General features: G+C 45.2%; 1 protein-coding gene across 1 annotated transcript in view; it reads right to left on the bottom strand.

The window, feature by feature from the left end:
- Nucleotides 1–16730, bottom strand: part of myoz2b (myozenin 2b) — a 49225-nt gene that overhangs the window by 26276 nt on the left and 6219 nt on the right. Inside the window, exon 2 of the mRNA XM_028805068.2 lies at nt 5440–5559. Coding sequence (XP_028660901.1) covers nt 5440–5524 — 85 coding nt within the window. The 5' untranslated portion in view covers nt 5525–5559. The remainder of the gene's footprint in view (nt 1–5439; nt 5560–16730) is intronic.

Here is a 16730-nt window from a genome sequence, read left to right on the forward strand (position 1 = left end):
AAGTTGAATTCAATTGTTCTCTCGTTCGCTAGCTAAGCGGAGTTAAGGTACATGCCCCGAAGCTGGAGAGTAAGTGAGGAAGGCCCCTTCCCTCGGCCTGCTGCATGTTTCATGGATTTGCAGAAATAAAGCGAACTATTATACATAGCGAAATGAGAGAAGTCGCAAAATCAACCCGGAATGTTAAAGCAAATTATAGAAATAAACCCGATCTAAATCCGTGAAGTAGTTCTCTCGTGGAAAGCGGACAGACATACAGAGAGACAGACATTGGATTTTATATCTTATTATTATTACCATGCTTTATATTAACTTTGCCTATTTGTTGTCTGGTACAAATCTTGTAATCGATATTTAACCCACTTCCTATTGTCCAAATGACTTGAAATTTTGCACACTTACTCACTTCTGATGACAATACATGAATCAATAATCAGTTTCACTAATTGATCGATTAATCCATGTTAATTAAGAAATGAAATTTGCATATGAAGAATAGTTCAAGATTTCACCAATAGATGGCGCTAGTAATAGAACTAAAACAAACCCAAGACTAAAAAGTTGAAAATAATATATATATAAATACTTTTTAAAAACCACACTTATATTAAGTTAAAAAGTGTACTAAAAAGTAAAAAATAAGTCTCTCATACATGTAAAATTTAAGTGTGGGCGCTTTTCATCAATCAACATTCAAAAAACACTTCTTAAAATCAGCAAAAGTTGAGCTAAGCTACCACTGGGCCACCCTGTACAGCTCCTTTCCTTGAAGCTTCTTCGTAGTCTTGTGTTATTTTTTTCTTCAAATTAGTGATGTATAATTATGAAGATTTATTAATGAATAAGAAAGGGAATTAAAAAAACACAACACTAATGCTACTTTATTTATTCTTACAAAATGTCTTTGCATTTATTGGTATCAGTTTGCATCCTGGGTCCCTCGTGTGGAGTTTGCATGTTCTCCCTGTGTCTGTGTGGGTTTTGTCCAGGTTCTCTCGGTTTCTTCCCACAGTCCAACGACTTACATTAGGTGGACTGGCAATACTAAATTGGCCCTGGTGTGTGTCTGTGCTCTGTGTGTGTGTTTGCCCTACGATGGACTGGCACCCTGTGCAAAGTTTGTTCCTACCTTGCACCATATGCTAGCTGTGATAGGCTGTAGTACCCCCTGTGACCCTGTTCAGGGTAAATGGTTTAGAAAATGACTGATTTATTGTACTAATCCAGTGTGTGGTGTTGTGTTGTTTTTTTTTTCTTTATCCAGTGTTACCACCCTGAACAGGGTGCATTACCAATCTTCTTCTATAATACGCTACCATGGCTGTCCGTTTGTCTGTCCAGGATTTTAAATCACCTGTAGCTCACAAACCGTTTGAACTATTGACCTGAAATTTGGTACACGTAAACTATGTGACATCTACTATCCACTTTCGGGGTGATGATTGACCTCCAAGGTTATTCTTCTTTTTATTTATATTTTATTTTATTGTGGAATCAACTTTCGGCAGCAGTCAGCAGGGCGGCCGTGCGGCGGATGTACCACCTTCGACCATCACGTCCCCTACCTCTTCATATCTTAAATCATTCTTAAGTCTTCAATCTGTCTCAAGTGCCAGCTTAAGTGAAAAATGAAGGAAAATGTACTAAGTAATTGCAACACAAACACAGTCTTCATCTGTTTTAACATGGAAAGCTGCCGACGGAAGAAGAGAAGAAGCGGGCCACTAGGGTGGAGAAAAGAAGAGCTGCTCAGGAATAAGCAAGAGCATCAACCTCTGAGCAAACGAATGATAAACGTACAGAGAAAGAAAGAGGAGGAAAACTCGGAATGGTCAAGTCAAGTGGTTTCACTGCACGCTATCATTATAGCAGTGTGCCGTTATTGGTATTATATATTAGTAAACCTTCAAAATAATGTGCAGTTAAAGTCTCGACAGCATTCTCAGCATTTCTGGAGCTTAGTAGAGCCAGATAACTCTAAGAATCTTCACCAAGCAGCTCTAAGAATGTCTGCTTTGTTTGGGTCTCCACACCTCTGTGAGTCTGACATGAATGTCATGAAATCAAAGTTCAGAACAAGACTGACAGACGAACAAGTAATGGACTCAAGAAGAGTGAACCTAAGAGGCTCCACACCACCATCCACCTCAGTGCCAGTCATCTGGCTAACTAAAAAACACATCACACATGCAACTGGACATGTGAATAAACTGAAACAGTGACAAGTGACAAAATGACAAATGAATAAGTCATAGCTGTGGATTTGGAATTGCATTGTTTTGTTTTGACAGCATTCATGTTTTCATTCAGTAGTGTGAGATACACGAGAAAATGCATACAGACACACAAAATGCACTTGCAGGTGAACTAAATATTTTTTGTGATGTTTTAATGCAAAATGTGAGTTGTGGACACCAACATTTTGTAAATGTTCAGGCAAAACAAACGTATTCAATTTGTTTGGGTTGAAATAAGCTATGAGAAGAAACATTAGAAAACAGGAGGAGCTCTCGGCCATTTTGATTTTGTAAAGTAGCTCTCGGTGGGGGGAGGAAGGTTGGAGACTCCTGGGCTAGAGGCACGGTGAGAGATATTGACCCACAGAATGACCTTACCTTTTGACGGATGAGGTCTAAGAAGCATAAAGTCATGGTGGGAGTGGATGAGGGTTTTTTGTTTGTTTGTAGTGGTTCAAGCTCCAAGTGAATGGCATGGCTGCAGATTTCTCTTCACAGTCTGTGGAAACCTTTCACTTGCTCAAGGACCACTAGACTGAACTCGAGTCCTCTGATGTCACTTCTGGTTCCTGTGCCTCTGGACCCACCTCTTCCTGTCTACTCTCCACATAAACTGCCATTTTAACCATTGTATTCAGTTCCATTTTGAACCGAATTTTTCAACCTGCTTTTTCCAAGTCTATGGTGTGGATACCCCGACATTTTGTGTTTTGTGCTTATTTTATAATATATTAATTCTGTGTCATTGCAGAGGACTGCATTTAATTTGAAGTGCATGACATTAGAATTTTTTGTCTTGCTTAATAAAGACTTGTTTTCTTTTGGGGAAAAAAAGAACAGGTTTAATTAACGAGACTTGGCATCTAATTAAGCAACTGGTTGGAGTTTGAGGCCCTGACTTAGGTGGTCTTCTGTTGGCTCACTCGCTTCACATTTCATTTCTGTTTGGGTGCTGTTTAAGGAAAGAAATGACGCAATTCAGAGGAACAAATCTTTAAAACACAAGTCCATTAACATGAAAGGAAAAGAAGTTAGCAGCAAAAACTGTTCACTAATTAAGAAAAGGGTTAGAATGAAAACCTGCAGCCACTGTGGCCATCCAGGACTGGAGTTTGAGACCACTCCATCAGCACATACAAACTCTCATCAGGTTTGGTTTGAAGGTGAGCTGCAGCAGTTACTCTATTTCCCTTTGGCCTGCCCTGCTGCATATCCTTAATGCTGTGACTGGTCTATTATTATGCGTGCCCGAGAGACGTGCCACCTCACTGCAGCTACTTACACACTGCGTATACTGTGCTTGTGTCAAAACCACCACTCCAGCCGGTGGTACTACAACATATGACACCTTGGAAAAGTAATGGCATCCCCTTCAGATTTCAGTTCAATACAATTTCTCCCTTTAATTAATCTAACCATTACATCTTTGGGGTGGAGAAAGAAAACTGGAGTACGTGAAGAAAAGCCCACCGGCACATGGGTAGAGCATGCGGATCTCTCACAGATAGTAGCCAGGCTGGGACTTGAACCCCAGATGAAGGATCTAACCCCTGTGCCATCTTATATTTCCCCTGTCCTCTCCTCCAGCACTTTCGTGGGGGATACTGAGGTGTTCCCATGTCAGTCGAGAGAGAGAGAGAATCTCTCCAGCATGTCCGGGGTCTGCCCTGAGGTCTTTTTCGACAGGAGGCATTCCAATTCAAATTCCCAGACCACCTCAACTGGCTCTTTCTGAGGTGGAGAAGCAGCATCTCTCCTTTCAGTGGCACTCCTCACTTTATCTTTAAGGCCGAGCCCAGACACCCTGTGAATGAAACTCATTTCCACCACCACTTACTGTCTATCAGTGATCAAGTTCTTCTTCATAACGGCCCACAGCTCATGACCATAGGTGAGGGTAGGAATGTTGATCGACCGGAAAGGCGAGAGCTTTGCATTTTGTCACCATGACTGACCAGGATAACAATCCATCGTTCGCTTTTTCCCACCACTTGTGAACAAGACCTTGAGACACCTTAAATGTCTCCACTTGAGGCAGCACCTCATCCCCGACATGAAGAGGGCACTCCAATTTTTTCTGCTAACCATGACATCGGACCTGAAGATGCCGCTTCACATTTGGTTGTAAACCACCACGGTGCACATCGGAGGTCGCAGCCTGATGAAGCCAGCAGGACCCACAACATCATCGAAAAGCAGAGTTATGACCCTGAGGCCACCAAACTGGAAACCCTTCACTCCTTGGCTGCGCCTAGAAATCCTGTCCATAAAAATCAGGAACAGAATCAGGGACAAAGGGCAGCCCTGGCGGACCTCCACACCCACCAATATTGAGTCTGGCTAGGTGAAATCAGATCTCTGCAAAGGGGTCTAAATTATTTAAAAACATGAAACACAAAATAATTGGACCCCTGTGACCCTGAATTAGAGTCTTAAGAATGCGCTGCTGTTGTCCATTAAGATCTGGAGGGTCTCAGTGGTGTCCCTCCTGCCTGTTGCATTCTTGAATGGTGACATTAAATACAAGATCTCTCTGTCTGTCCATAGCCCATGGTAGTCAGACCAGCAATGTGGGATCTTCAGTCAAACATTTTATACACAAGGGAGAACTTAAAAAGGTGGGCTTTGGGGTTTGATCTACAGGGCAATTAACTGGAAAAGCAATACAGCAAGAAGGGCACCTCATCTTTCAAGTCTAAGCCTAGCCATGCTGGGTGCAATCTAAAATGAATGTATCCTTGTTAATGTCTGGGATGAGGAGGGGGACATGCTGGAGGACAAGGACTATGACGTCTCTGCTCAGTCCTCCCGGTAGACCTCAGCAGAATGTGGCTCAGTTTTGTCTTCCCTGTCACCGACATCTAAAAACAAAGAAGGCAATGAAACTCTAGTCACCCGGCAGCTGAGGCCTGAAAAAAGTGGCTAAGATCCCCCCGGTCTCCAAAAAGAAAAGCAGCTAATGCTGATGTCACAATCCCAATCTGGTCTGAAAGTCAATCCCAAAGGAATGCTCACCAGCTGTTCCAGACCTTCACGCCTTTCCAACAGCTCCACACAGTTGTTCAGACCCCCAAAAATAGCTTTAAAAGAAGAGGAGCGACTACAAAAGGCCAAGGGGTGGTAAGTATGGCTGGGCACGGACACACAGTAGTGCATAAGGTGGTCACAATAAGAACATAGAACATCACACACAGGAGCCTACCATTCCCATTCCCGTGAATCTCCCGGACAATGGCTGCTGCCTGCATCTTCCTTTCCTTGGTCATCATCGCGGTGTGTGACATCATCTTTGGTGATGTCCAAAGAGCCGAGATCTTGGGCACTGCCAAAAGAGAAGAAGACAGAGGTTGCTAAAGTCTTTTTATCAATTGCGTAGTCTAACGCACTCTGACGCATTGTCTGAACGTGACAGCGGACATCTGAAATTCTCAAAAACTGTGAGTGTGATGTGAGTGGACCAAACTTGGAGCTGTGCCTGGAGGTTTGTCCACAGAAATTGGATCAGAAGTGTGGGCCCGTTAGTCATGGAGTTGATATACCCTCATGGGAGAATCCAAAAGGAGGACTGTGGGGTCTTTTAGAGTCTTGCTGATCCACTGGCCAGTCAAGTCAGCTCAGGTCAGGTTGGGGAGCATGCACTGGTACAGCATGTTACCACACTCACCACACGACAAAACAGTTTGGGGTCCTGGTTGGCAATCCCCCAGGCTGCCGAGTCCCACCCTGCGGAAATGGCCTCCTATCTGCCGCAGCCAGGTATTATGTGGGTGTCTCCTTGGCCTGGTCCAGCCACTCGTGTCCTCAACAGGTAATCACACCACATGGGCGTATTGCCGTAACTGACGTTCCCTCACAATGCAGGTCATGTGCCTCATTCGGGACTCCATGAGCAACACAAAGTCAAACCAGCAGGACCCAAGGATTCTCCAATCAACTTGAAAAACAAATACAGCAAGCTAAATCTTATAAAGCTAACCCTGGACATGCTGGGCACTGTATAAAAATAAGGGCATCTGGGTGTAAAGCATGGCGTGGATGGACTGGCAGCCTGGGCGGAGTGGTTAGTTATGGATTGCTCTGATTCCTCTTCCCATGGCTGGCTCCTCAGGAGTGAAACACAGAAGAGAATGAGAAGTCTGAGGAAGGACCAGGACGGCCCCCTGTTTTGTTTTGTTTTTTTTTTTTTTTTTACCTGTTTCCATTATGACTAGAATAAAAGGGGGTTTCCATTACAGACCCCAGCTCTCATTTCTGTGTCTTCTATTCTTTCTTATAGCAAACACACCTGATACACCAGCACTGTAGATGTGTCAGGGGTCACCGTGCCAGTGTTGAGATGCTCAGTTCATAGACCCAAGGATGGATCAGCGGGCGAGAGACACAACCACAAGGTTCAAGGTGCCAAAAAAAACAAAACACAAAAGCATAGCCTCTTTAGTCGTGCAGTTGAAATCAATCATGAAAACAGTGTAAACAGAATGTTTGGTTAATAATTAAAATCCATAAAACCCATAAGATAAATGGCAGTCCCATTCATAGAGCAGCAATCCTTAGTTGCCAAGTACTCCATTTATTGACAGAGCCCCGTTGCATTCCTCGCTGCTTTAAGTTTGCAGGTGATACCAAGATTAGCAGATAATTTGGAATCCGTTATATCATCACAGAAGGACTTGGATAACAGACAGGCAGATTTGTGGACGATGAAATTTAATGTCAGTAAATGTAAAGAAATAGAGTGATCCCCCGCCTATCGCGGAAATTACGTTCCTAACCTCACATCCGTGATAGGTGAAAATCTGCGATATAGAAAGACCACATTTTTTTTTTATAGTTTAAGCCTTAAAATACCCCTCCCACACGCTTTAAACACATGTAAACTTATTAAAACACACTTTGGATACACATATGATACACGGATGTCGGACTAAAGATATGAGTAACAAAATAATAATCATCATCAGTTTTACCTTCTCCTGTATGGTCAAGGTCTTAATCTGGTGCTTAGGCTCACTACTACCAGAAGGCTTACAAGATGCAGGACCCTTGGGGGCCATCGTAGGGCTTAAAACAAAATGAAAAGTTCACAAAAGTTTGCTCAGAAAAGTTGGACCACAAGCAAGGTATGCGATACGCCATTCGTCGGGGACCCGTGCTCACTGTTCTTGTGAGATTACACCACGTAGGCAGCAGCTAATCAGAGCCCAAGAGAATAAAATCCGCTCTGATTGGTTGAGTCTCCTCTTTCAGCCAATAACGGGCTTTGTAAGAAATCATCTGGGTGCTGTAACGCACAACTCTCTGTCTGCTGAAAACCGTATGCTTTGTTATGAATTGGCTGCAAAGTACACTACAGGTAGGATGTACTTATTGAATTTTTCCGCGATATAGCGGGGGCGCGATAGCTGAACCGCGATAGAGCAGGGGATTACTGTACACATAAGAAGAAAAAATGTAAGGTTTGAAAACACAATGGGAGGTTGGAAAAATTGAGAGTCCACCTTATGAGAAGGACTTAGGAGTCGTAGTGGACTCTAAGCTATCGACTTCCTGACAGTGTTCAGAAGCCATTAAGAAGGCTAACAGAATGTCAACTTATATAGCGCATTGATATGTGGAGTACAAGTCCCTGGAGGTTCTGCTCAAGCTTTATAACACACTGGTGAGGTCTCATTTGGAGTCCTGGGTGCAGTTTGGGTCTCCACTGAGAAGGACCTGGGAGTCATAGTGGACTGGTCACTGTTAATGTGTAAGCAGAGGAGAGAAGTGATCAAAACATCTAATATGGTATGAGGTTATATAGCTCATACATGATGTGTGGAGTACAAGTCCCAGGAGGTTCTGCTCAAGCTTTATAACACACTGGTGAGGCCTCATCTGGAGTTCTGTGTGCAGTTTGGGTCTCCAGGCTACAAAAAGGACATAACAGCAGTAGAGAAAGTCCATAGAAGAGCAACTAGGCTGATTCCAGGGCTACAGGGGATGAGTTAGGAGGAAAGATTAAAAGAGCTGAGCCTTGATGGTTTAAGCAAAAGAAGATAAAGAGGAGAGCCGACTGAAGTGTTTAAAATTTTGAAGGGAATTAGTGCAGTGGATCGAGACGTGACTTTAAAATGAGTTTATCAAGAACACAGGGACACTGTTGGAAACTTGTGAAGGGGAAATTTCGCACAAACTTTATGAAGGTTTTCTTCACACAAAGGATGATAGACACTTGGAATAAGCAACCAAGAAGTGTGGTAGATGGTAAGACTTTAGGGACTTTCAAAACTCGACTTTGGAAGAAATAAGTAGACAGGACTGGCCAGCTCTGTTGGGCTGAATGGCCTGCTCTCGTCCAGATTGTTCTAATGTTTACTAACGAGGCGTCCCAGCAACTCTAATCTCTCTCCGCCAACTCTGTCCTTGCACTCACGCCTGCTTGCGACTCTCTGCAGTTCCCCTTCTGACGAGCTTCCACTTCCATCCTGCTCGGCTGTGCCCTCTGTCCCGGAACTCGAACCCTTGGACTCTCTTCCTGTCGGTTCCCACATACCAATCCAAAGTCTGTAATATCTCAACCCTGCTGTCCACCCTGATGATGACCAGACTCACAGTGCGGCCCTTTTTCTTTCTGCGTCTCCCACCATTTCATTTCTCCAATTTTGCATTCTCTTCTGAATTTCGATCACCACCTCTTATTTTCTCATCCTCTCTTTTCATTTCTCCTCTGCCTTTGCTCAGCCTTTTCTGTCTGGTAATGTAGGCGCTGTGCTCTCTGACCCACGGAGCTGCTCATGACGGAGGGAGGTTAAATCACTAGCCTGAATATACATCATTAATTACTCAATTCCCACACGTGTGCTCCGTGTGCCGCAAGACTTCCCTCAGCACCTGCACCACCGATGCAGACTAACACTGTTTTGATAAATCAACAAGAGTTAAACTGCACCTTATCCTTCTGCCGTGGACCCTGGGGACTCTGTGCCTCAAGCTGCTAATAGTAAAACGTGGACACGTCTCCTTAATACGAAAGAGTTATAACTCGATAAAGAAGTACATAGCACTCAAACCAGCAGGAGAGCAAAGGCATAAGTGCTAATTCGGAAGGAGGAAAGTATTTAAGTATGGCAGGGGTTCTTAACCTGAGGTCCGTGGGGGTGCATGGATGGGTTTCGAGGGGGTCCATGAGGGTCAGAAAAAAATTAACATTTATATTCACTATACAGCCTGGTATGGTTGATTTTTTTCTCGTGTGAACTTTCTCACGTGATTTTTTTCACGCATTACGTCTCTCGCATGTTATTTTTCTCGCCAGTATTTGTCTCACCTAAGCCTAATTCATGAGTTATGTACTTGTGAGAAAAAATAACGGCGAGAAAAATAGCCGTAACCATACAGGTGAATATTTCTGGGGAAGGAGGTCCATAGCTTTCATCTGATTCTTAAAGGGGTCTGTGACTCAAAAAAGGTTAAGAATCACTAAATTGACATCATTTTGAACCAAAACCTTTAAATGTCTTTCAGACAGCCTGGGGGTCCCAATCCCTCCTAATCCACTAACAGCTGTGTGTGGTGAGCTCACGGGTGGGCTTAAAGTGGAGAAGGACAAACAAACTGTAATTGCCTTTACTTCACTATTGGCACGTGGACTTATCTTGCTCAACTGGAAGAATCCTAACTCACCTCTTTTAAGTCAGTGGGTAACTGAAGTTATACACTAATAGTCGTGTAAGCCTGTGCTGTAAAAAGCCTGGGGTCCTGGAAACTATTGAAATTGTCAGAAAAAAAATTGAAATGCAGAGATGTCAGGTAATTGAGAAGAACGACTCTGGGCGTCTCTCTCCAAGGAGGTTTCATTTTGCCGATGTGCTCGCCTCGCTTGTGTATTAGCGGCAGGAGTAAATGTAACAGAGATAGCGTTTTGCCAATGTTAGTGGCTAAGTGACTTTGTCTTTCTTCAGAGGTTTCATTTTACCGACTTGCTCGCCTCACTTGTTTTATTAGTGGCTAAGCGAGTTTTCTGTTTCCTCAGAGGTGGAGGCCTTACCCCGACTCCACTTCTCACTTCCAGGATGGACACACACACACACTCCCACGTGTAGATGTATATATATAAGACTAGGGGGTTTCGCTCACCAACCCCCCTGCCTGTGCTACGCACCAGCAACTTCACGTCTCTGCCGCTCGCATATGTGGATTTCACTTTTACCAAACAACAAATCTTTTAATTCTCGTGGATAGGCCTCTTCATTGGGAAGAAATGCAACTTTTCCCTGATGGCAACATGAATTGGATGATCTTCAAGTCTCTGACTTAAAGTTTAAAGCCAAACAATATCTACATACTTCTGTCATATCACCTTATCACCATATTTTCTCTTTTCCCTTTTCTTCAATATCACATTAAATTTTGATTCCGTGTTTGGAATTACATCGTGACAACGCAACGTATAACTGCCTGTGAGTGAATATCATTTCTTTCTCTCTACACGAATTGTGTCTGACAATAGCATTCACACAAATGAGAGATGATTGTACCGTGTGCGTGGTTACTTTTCCAAATCTCTTTGTATAAGCTTTTGTCTCCCGGGGCTTGAAATTTTCTCTTTCGGGATTTTACTTTCACCAAACAACCAATCTTTTAATTCTCATGGATAGGCCTCTTCACTGGGAAGAAACATGACTTTTCCCTGATGGCAACACGAATTAGACAATCTACAAGTCTCTGACTTAAAAGTTTAAATATCTACATACTTCTGTCATGTCACCTATGTCCGTATTTTCAATCTCTTTTCATTGTTCTATTATTTCACCGAGTAATAATTTCCATTTGTTTGCACTAATGCGATCTTTACTATCATTTTTTTGAGACTTTCGAATTTTCCTACTTCCATTATCTCTGACCTGCTCTGCATGTGTATCTTGCCATCCATCCATCCATCATCCAACCCGCTATATCCTAACTACAGGGTCACGGGGGTCTGCTGGAGCCAATCCCAGCCAACACAGGGTGCAAGGCAGGAAACAAACCCCAGGCAGGGCGTCGGCCCACCACAGGGCGCACACACACACTAAGGACAATTTAGGATCGCCAATGCACCTAACCTGCATGTCTTTGGACTGTGGGAGGAAACCCATGCAGACACGGGGAGAACATGCAAACTCCACTCAGGGAGGACCTGGTGAAGTGAACCCGGGTCTCCTAACTGCAAGGCAGCAGCGCTACCCACTGCGCCACCATGCCGCCCTGTATCACGCCAATGTTTTTGAATTCTCTACTTTGACATCTACTCTTTGTCTTTTATTTCCAACCCCAGGCCTGGTTAAATCTCCTGATCACAAAGTCCCGTCTCGTGGGACGTGAAAGTGACTCTCTGAGAAAATCGTGTCTTGTCTCTCTTCCCAAGATTTTTTTATTATAATCGAGAGATCTGAAACTGGAAAAAAATCAAATTCTCCCTTTTTCAAAATCTGGCAGGATCATTAGATCAATAATATTTTATAAATAATATCAAAAATATTTTACATTTTATAAATAACATCAATAATATTTCTCTCCCCTAGATTCATGGATTCATAGATTCTCTCCCCTCTTTTTTTATTCTATTTATTTTTATCCATCCATCCATCCATCCATTATCCAACCCACTATATTCTAACTACAGGGTCACAGGGGTCTGCTGGAGCCAATCCCAGCCAACACAGGGCGCAAGGCAGGAAACAAACCCCGGGCAGGTCGCCAGCCCACCGCAGATTTATTTTTATTCATTTATCTATTTACTTATTTTTTACTACAGTAGTTTAAAATTTTGACTCTGTTGGCCCAGCTCTCTTTCTTATGGGCGGGGAGGTTGATTTATTTCGAACCCAGTTTTGCTAAATTTGACTTGCTTGTTTGGAATGTTATTTGATTTTATTAAAATCAATAAAAAGCCAAAAAATAAGGGTGGTGTAGATGGGGGTCTGGGCTTGAATGTAAGGAAACAAAGGGGGGGCTCCACTTTAAAGAGCAGGGCAAGTAGCCATTGAACCTGGCAGAAGAGTAAAAAGATAACGAGCATCGTCTTAATGAACAGTGTGACGTGCTGCGTCCGTGTGTTTGCTTAGTGAGAATCACCACTGTAGGTAAAGCAGCACATAGCACTCTGACCAGGGAGTGTGCGGACTAGTATGGGAGTGAGGGTACAAGCGCACAATAATCGGTTTAAGTACAAACAGTGTAATTGGTAACACCACATTCGTAAGTAAGCAGTCAACAAGGCAAGCAAGCAGATGGAATGTAAAGTTTAGTGACTGCAAACTCACACAGCGTTTGGTTCGTGTGTGTGTGGGAGATGCCAGCTGATTCAGCACCTCCAGCGCAAGGTTGCTAAACTTGAGGAGCAGGCGGACAGCCCGCTTTGTAGTAGAGTACTGTGGGGGACCGGGCCCAGGTGTCCTTTAAGGTTGTCTCAGGAAATGTCACCCCACCACAGAGGTAGAGAGAGGTGTGTCATGGTCGGATACATAAGCATAAAATGGGGCACAATGTCCAGGGGCAGAGCTGGAAGTGCAAACAGTTTTCAGGACCTTGCAGAGTTGGGTGGTGAATCTGATAACCCTGAGGTGATCGGTGGAGATGGGGAGCCACATTGGGGCACCACAAAACATCCATCAATCCATTATCCAACCTGCTATATGCTAACTACAGGGTCATGGGGGTCTGCTGGAGCCAATCCCAGCCAACACAGGACGCAAGGCAGGAACAAATCCCAGGGCAGGGTGCCAGCCCACCACAGGGCACACACACACACACCAAGCACACACGGGACAATTTCAGATCTCCAATCCACCTAACCTGCATGTCTTTGGACTGTGGGAAGAAACCCACGCAGACACGGGGAGAACCCTGGTCTCCTTACTGTGAGGCAGCAGCACTACCACTGCACCACCGTGTCACCCACCACAACACATGTCCCCCCCCAAAAAAATGAAGTTTTGAAATCATGAACTCTTTGAAGGCTGAATATTTTTTTCCAAAACATGCAGTTTCCTGAGACGCACCCAAAGCAAGGGTCTCACACATAAATGAAACTAAAATATCAGTTGCTGGGTACTGTGGCCGCCAGTTCACAGTCTTTTGTGGCTCAGGACGCTCAAAGGTAGCATGATGGCTGGCAGGAATGTGTGGCAGGCTGGCTGCCAGGCCGTCTTTGCGTGACGGGGACAGGGACAGCAGCAGGAGTCGCGGTCACAGTGCACCACAATCTGGTTTGTACCTCATGTCATTATGAGTGACGGTCTTCATCTACACATACGTGTTCAGCATCACGATTAACTGGAGCTCGATCAGCTGATGCTGGTACCTCACTTTCATTTTCAATCTCGATCTCCAGGTCACTTGCATCAGAATCGGAGTCCGATAGGTCAGAGTTCAATACAGCGATAATATGCAAAACGTCATCCACGGAGTAGTTTGCTTTGTGCATTCACATCGATCTCTCATCATTTTTGTCGTTGTTTGCTCTTCACTTCTCCCGCAAGCACATGGAAATCTCAGTCAAACTAACGAAGCTAACTTTCCTTCCAGCAAAGAGAGTCAAACTGCTGTTTTTACTCGTGTACCACACGCCCTCGTGTAAGACGCGCACCCTAATTTTTACAAAGAGAATCATGAAAACGTTTTGCCCCGTGTATGACGCGCATTGTGATTGTGATCGTGATCGTGAAATGCCCTTCTGTTTTTGTTGCTTGACGAAAGTTTTTCTTTCTTCCGAGCGAGAGCGCCCAAGCAGAAGAAGTAAACATTACAGAAAAAAATGTCCTCGTGTATGACACGCACCTGATTTTCTAATGCTAATTTTCGGGAAAAAATGTGCGCGTGGTACATGCGTAAATGCGGTAATACGTAATGGTGGGTTTTGCCACCATTTGCAGTTGCTTACTTCTCTCAACAACCTCCTGCTGACAAAAGTCGACATCCACCCTGAAAGACTTTTAAGGAGATTGAGATGCAGATTTGCTCCAGAAGCAGAAAGCCTCATATGATGTCTTGCCTTTCGAGTGCATGGATGAGAGACCCCCCTGGATGGATGGATAGATGCTTGGCCAGGAGGTGGGCTGGATCCAGTTGCCACTGTCCATGCTGAAACAAGTGACACACAGTAAGTAGGACAGACGGGTAGTTCTGCAAAATAGTTAGGTGCCAAGGTTAGGAGAAGAACTGACGAGGTGGTCTTCTCTGATGTTCTGCCTGTACCACGCACCAGTCTAGAGAAGATGGAGAGTGGAAGCCTAGAAGGTTTAACACGTGGCCCAGACCTTGGTGTAGGACCGAGAGGCATTGGGACGTGTTATGCTGTGATGGTTACAGTGTACAGTATTGGGGATACGCAATAGTGGGATTCTTGAGGAACATTTAAACTAAGTAAGGGGGTACGGAGTTTAGGACTGGCCAGGTTTATGATGTTTCAGCCATGGTGTGCCTCCCAGATGCAATTTATGTTTGTTTAATTATGTTTTGTGGATATTGTTCTTTTTATTTATTACTAACTCTCTGTTTATCAAGTGTTCTGCTGTGTTCCTTACATTTTGTGGGTGAAACCTCAAGAGGCAGTACCACCCTGGCATCATGGTTGAAAGACCACCCTTAACCTATGTGGAGACTGGCTCGGACACAGACAGGCAGACACGTTCATGTCACCCAACACACGTTTATTTACACTAATATTTACAGTCTTACTGTGCTCACAGACCCCAAAGTCCTGGCCACAACACAATGCCTTCCCTCTCTTCAGGCCGCCTCCTTGCCGTCCTCCCGACATCATCTTCCTTCCTCCCGACTCTTGTCAATGACTGGAGGGATGTGGCCCCTTTTATACACCCGGATGTGCTCCAGGTGCTCCCCGGCAATCTTCCACCGGCACTCCCCAGTGTGGCGGAAGTGTCGGTTGTGTACCCGGAAGCACTCCGGGTGTCCCCCCTTCTCTTCCCCCAGCACTTCCGGGTGTGGCGGAAGCGCTGGGGTCCAGGGTCCCCAAGGCATCAGGGCACCCCCTGGTGGTGGCCACAGGCCCCTACAGGGTAGAGCTTCCAAGATCTGTACCCGTGGCCCCCAATACAACCAGGGCAGATGCCCCCTCGCGTTCTGGGGGAGGAATGAGCCCTCCTCCTGTCCTCCTGGGCGTCCCGGCCAGGCGTGAGCCCCGTCCGGGTGCCACACCTATAATACAATATATTGGGAGGCTGGAGAAGTGGATCCTTCATTATTGTATGAAATCTGTATATATATAAAAGCCAAATCCCACTGACTCAGTCATCACGAAATCTCCCGCACCATGCGGACTTGGGACTTGAAATTTGGAATGTAGGTTACCCTTAGCCCTTAGGTGCTTGCTAAGAAATGATTTTAAAAATTTCGTGGTACGAGTGCGTTCTGTTTGTACGTCTGTCCGCTTTTTACGACAGAATTACATAACAGATTGCGGGGAACAGCCTGGACACAGACAGACAGGCAGACAGACATCGTTGTAAGTCACCACACAGGCTTTATTTACAATATTTACAAATATGCCACACATGACCCAGTGCCCCTGCACCAATCACCCACAAGTCCAGGCCTTTCCAATGCCTCTCTCTCTCTCTCTTCAGGTCCACCTCCACTCGTCTCCTCTGAGCTCCGTCCTCTTCTCACCCAACTCCAGTCATCGAATGGAGGGAGGCGGCCCCTTTTATATTCACCCGGACGCGCTCCAGGTGACTCCCGATGAGCTTCCGCCGACCCTTCCTGGTGTGGCAGAAGTACCGGCTGCGCACCCGGAAACACTCCGGGTGTCTCTGGTAGGGCTCCTCAGGCATCCGGGCGCCCCCTGGCGGTGACCACGGGCCCCTATAGGGTCGCGCTTCTAAGCTGTGTTCCCGTGGTCCCCAAAGCCACCAGGGCGGTTGCCCCCTTGTGGTCTGGAGTAGTAGGTGTAATCCCTCCTCCGGTCCTTCTGGGTGTCCCGGGCTGGGTACCACCCCCAGCCGCTTGCCACAGGATTTAGATCTGGTTGTTTTTTATAATTTGCTTGGACTTTCCGGTTGATTTTGCGACTTCTCTCATCGCGCTAAGTACCTACCATACCGATGTATTTATGCAAATCCAACACAAGAGCAGGGAGGCGGGGCCTTCCTCATTCACTCGCCAGCCTCTGTTTGAGTTGGTCTATGTCTCGCCACGTGTTGGAGCGCACCTCGTCTCCTCTTAGCTAGCGATACCCGTCTGTTCAGCAGACATTTTCACCTACAGATTGTTAAGGAGTAACGTTTCACGTTTTTGAGAGAGAGATCAGAGCTCCATGTGTTTTAGAGGGTAGCTGCTGATTGCCACAGATATCACAGCCATGTGCTTTTCTCCTCACGCGGGGAATGCTCTCCCGTCAGAGCTGAACACGATCAGATACAGTGCCAACGTCTATTGATTTTTAAAGTTTGTCCTGTTTTATTACAATGTGGGCACAGCCGCAGGGTACAGTTAGTGTTCATATACTTGTGT

This window comes from Erpetoichthys calabaricus, chromosome 7 (genome assembly GCF_900747795.2).
Source record: "Erpetoichthys calabaricus chromosome 7, fErpCal1.3, whole genome shotgun sequence".
Classification (NCBI taxonomy): domain Eukaryota; kingdom Metazoa; phylum Chordata; class Cladistia; order Polypteriformes; family Polypteridae; genus Erpetoichthys; species Erpetoichthys calabaricus.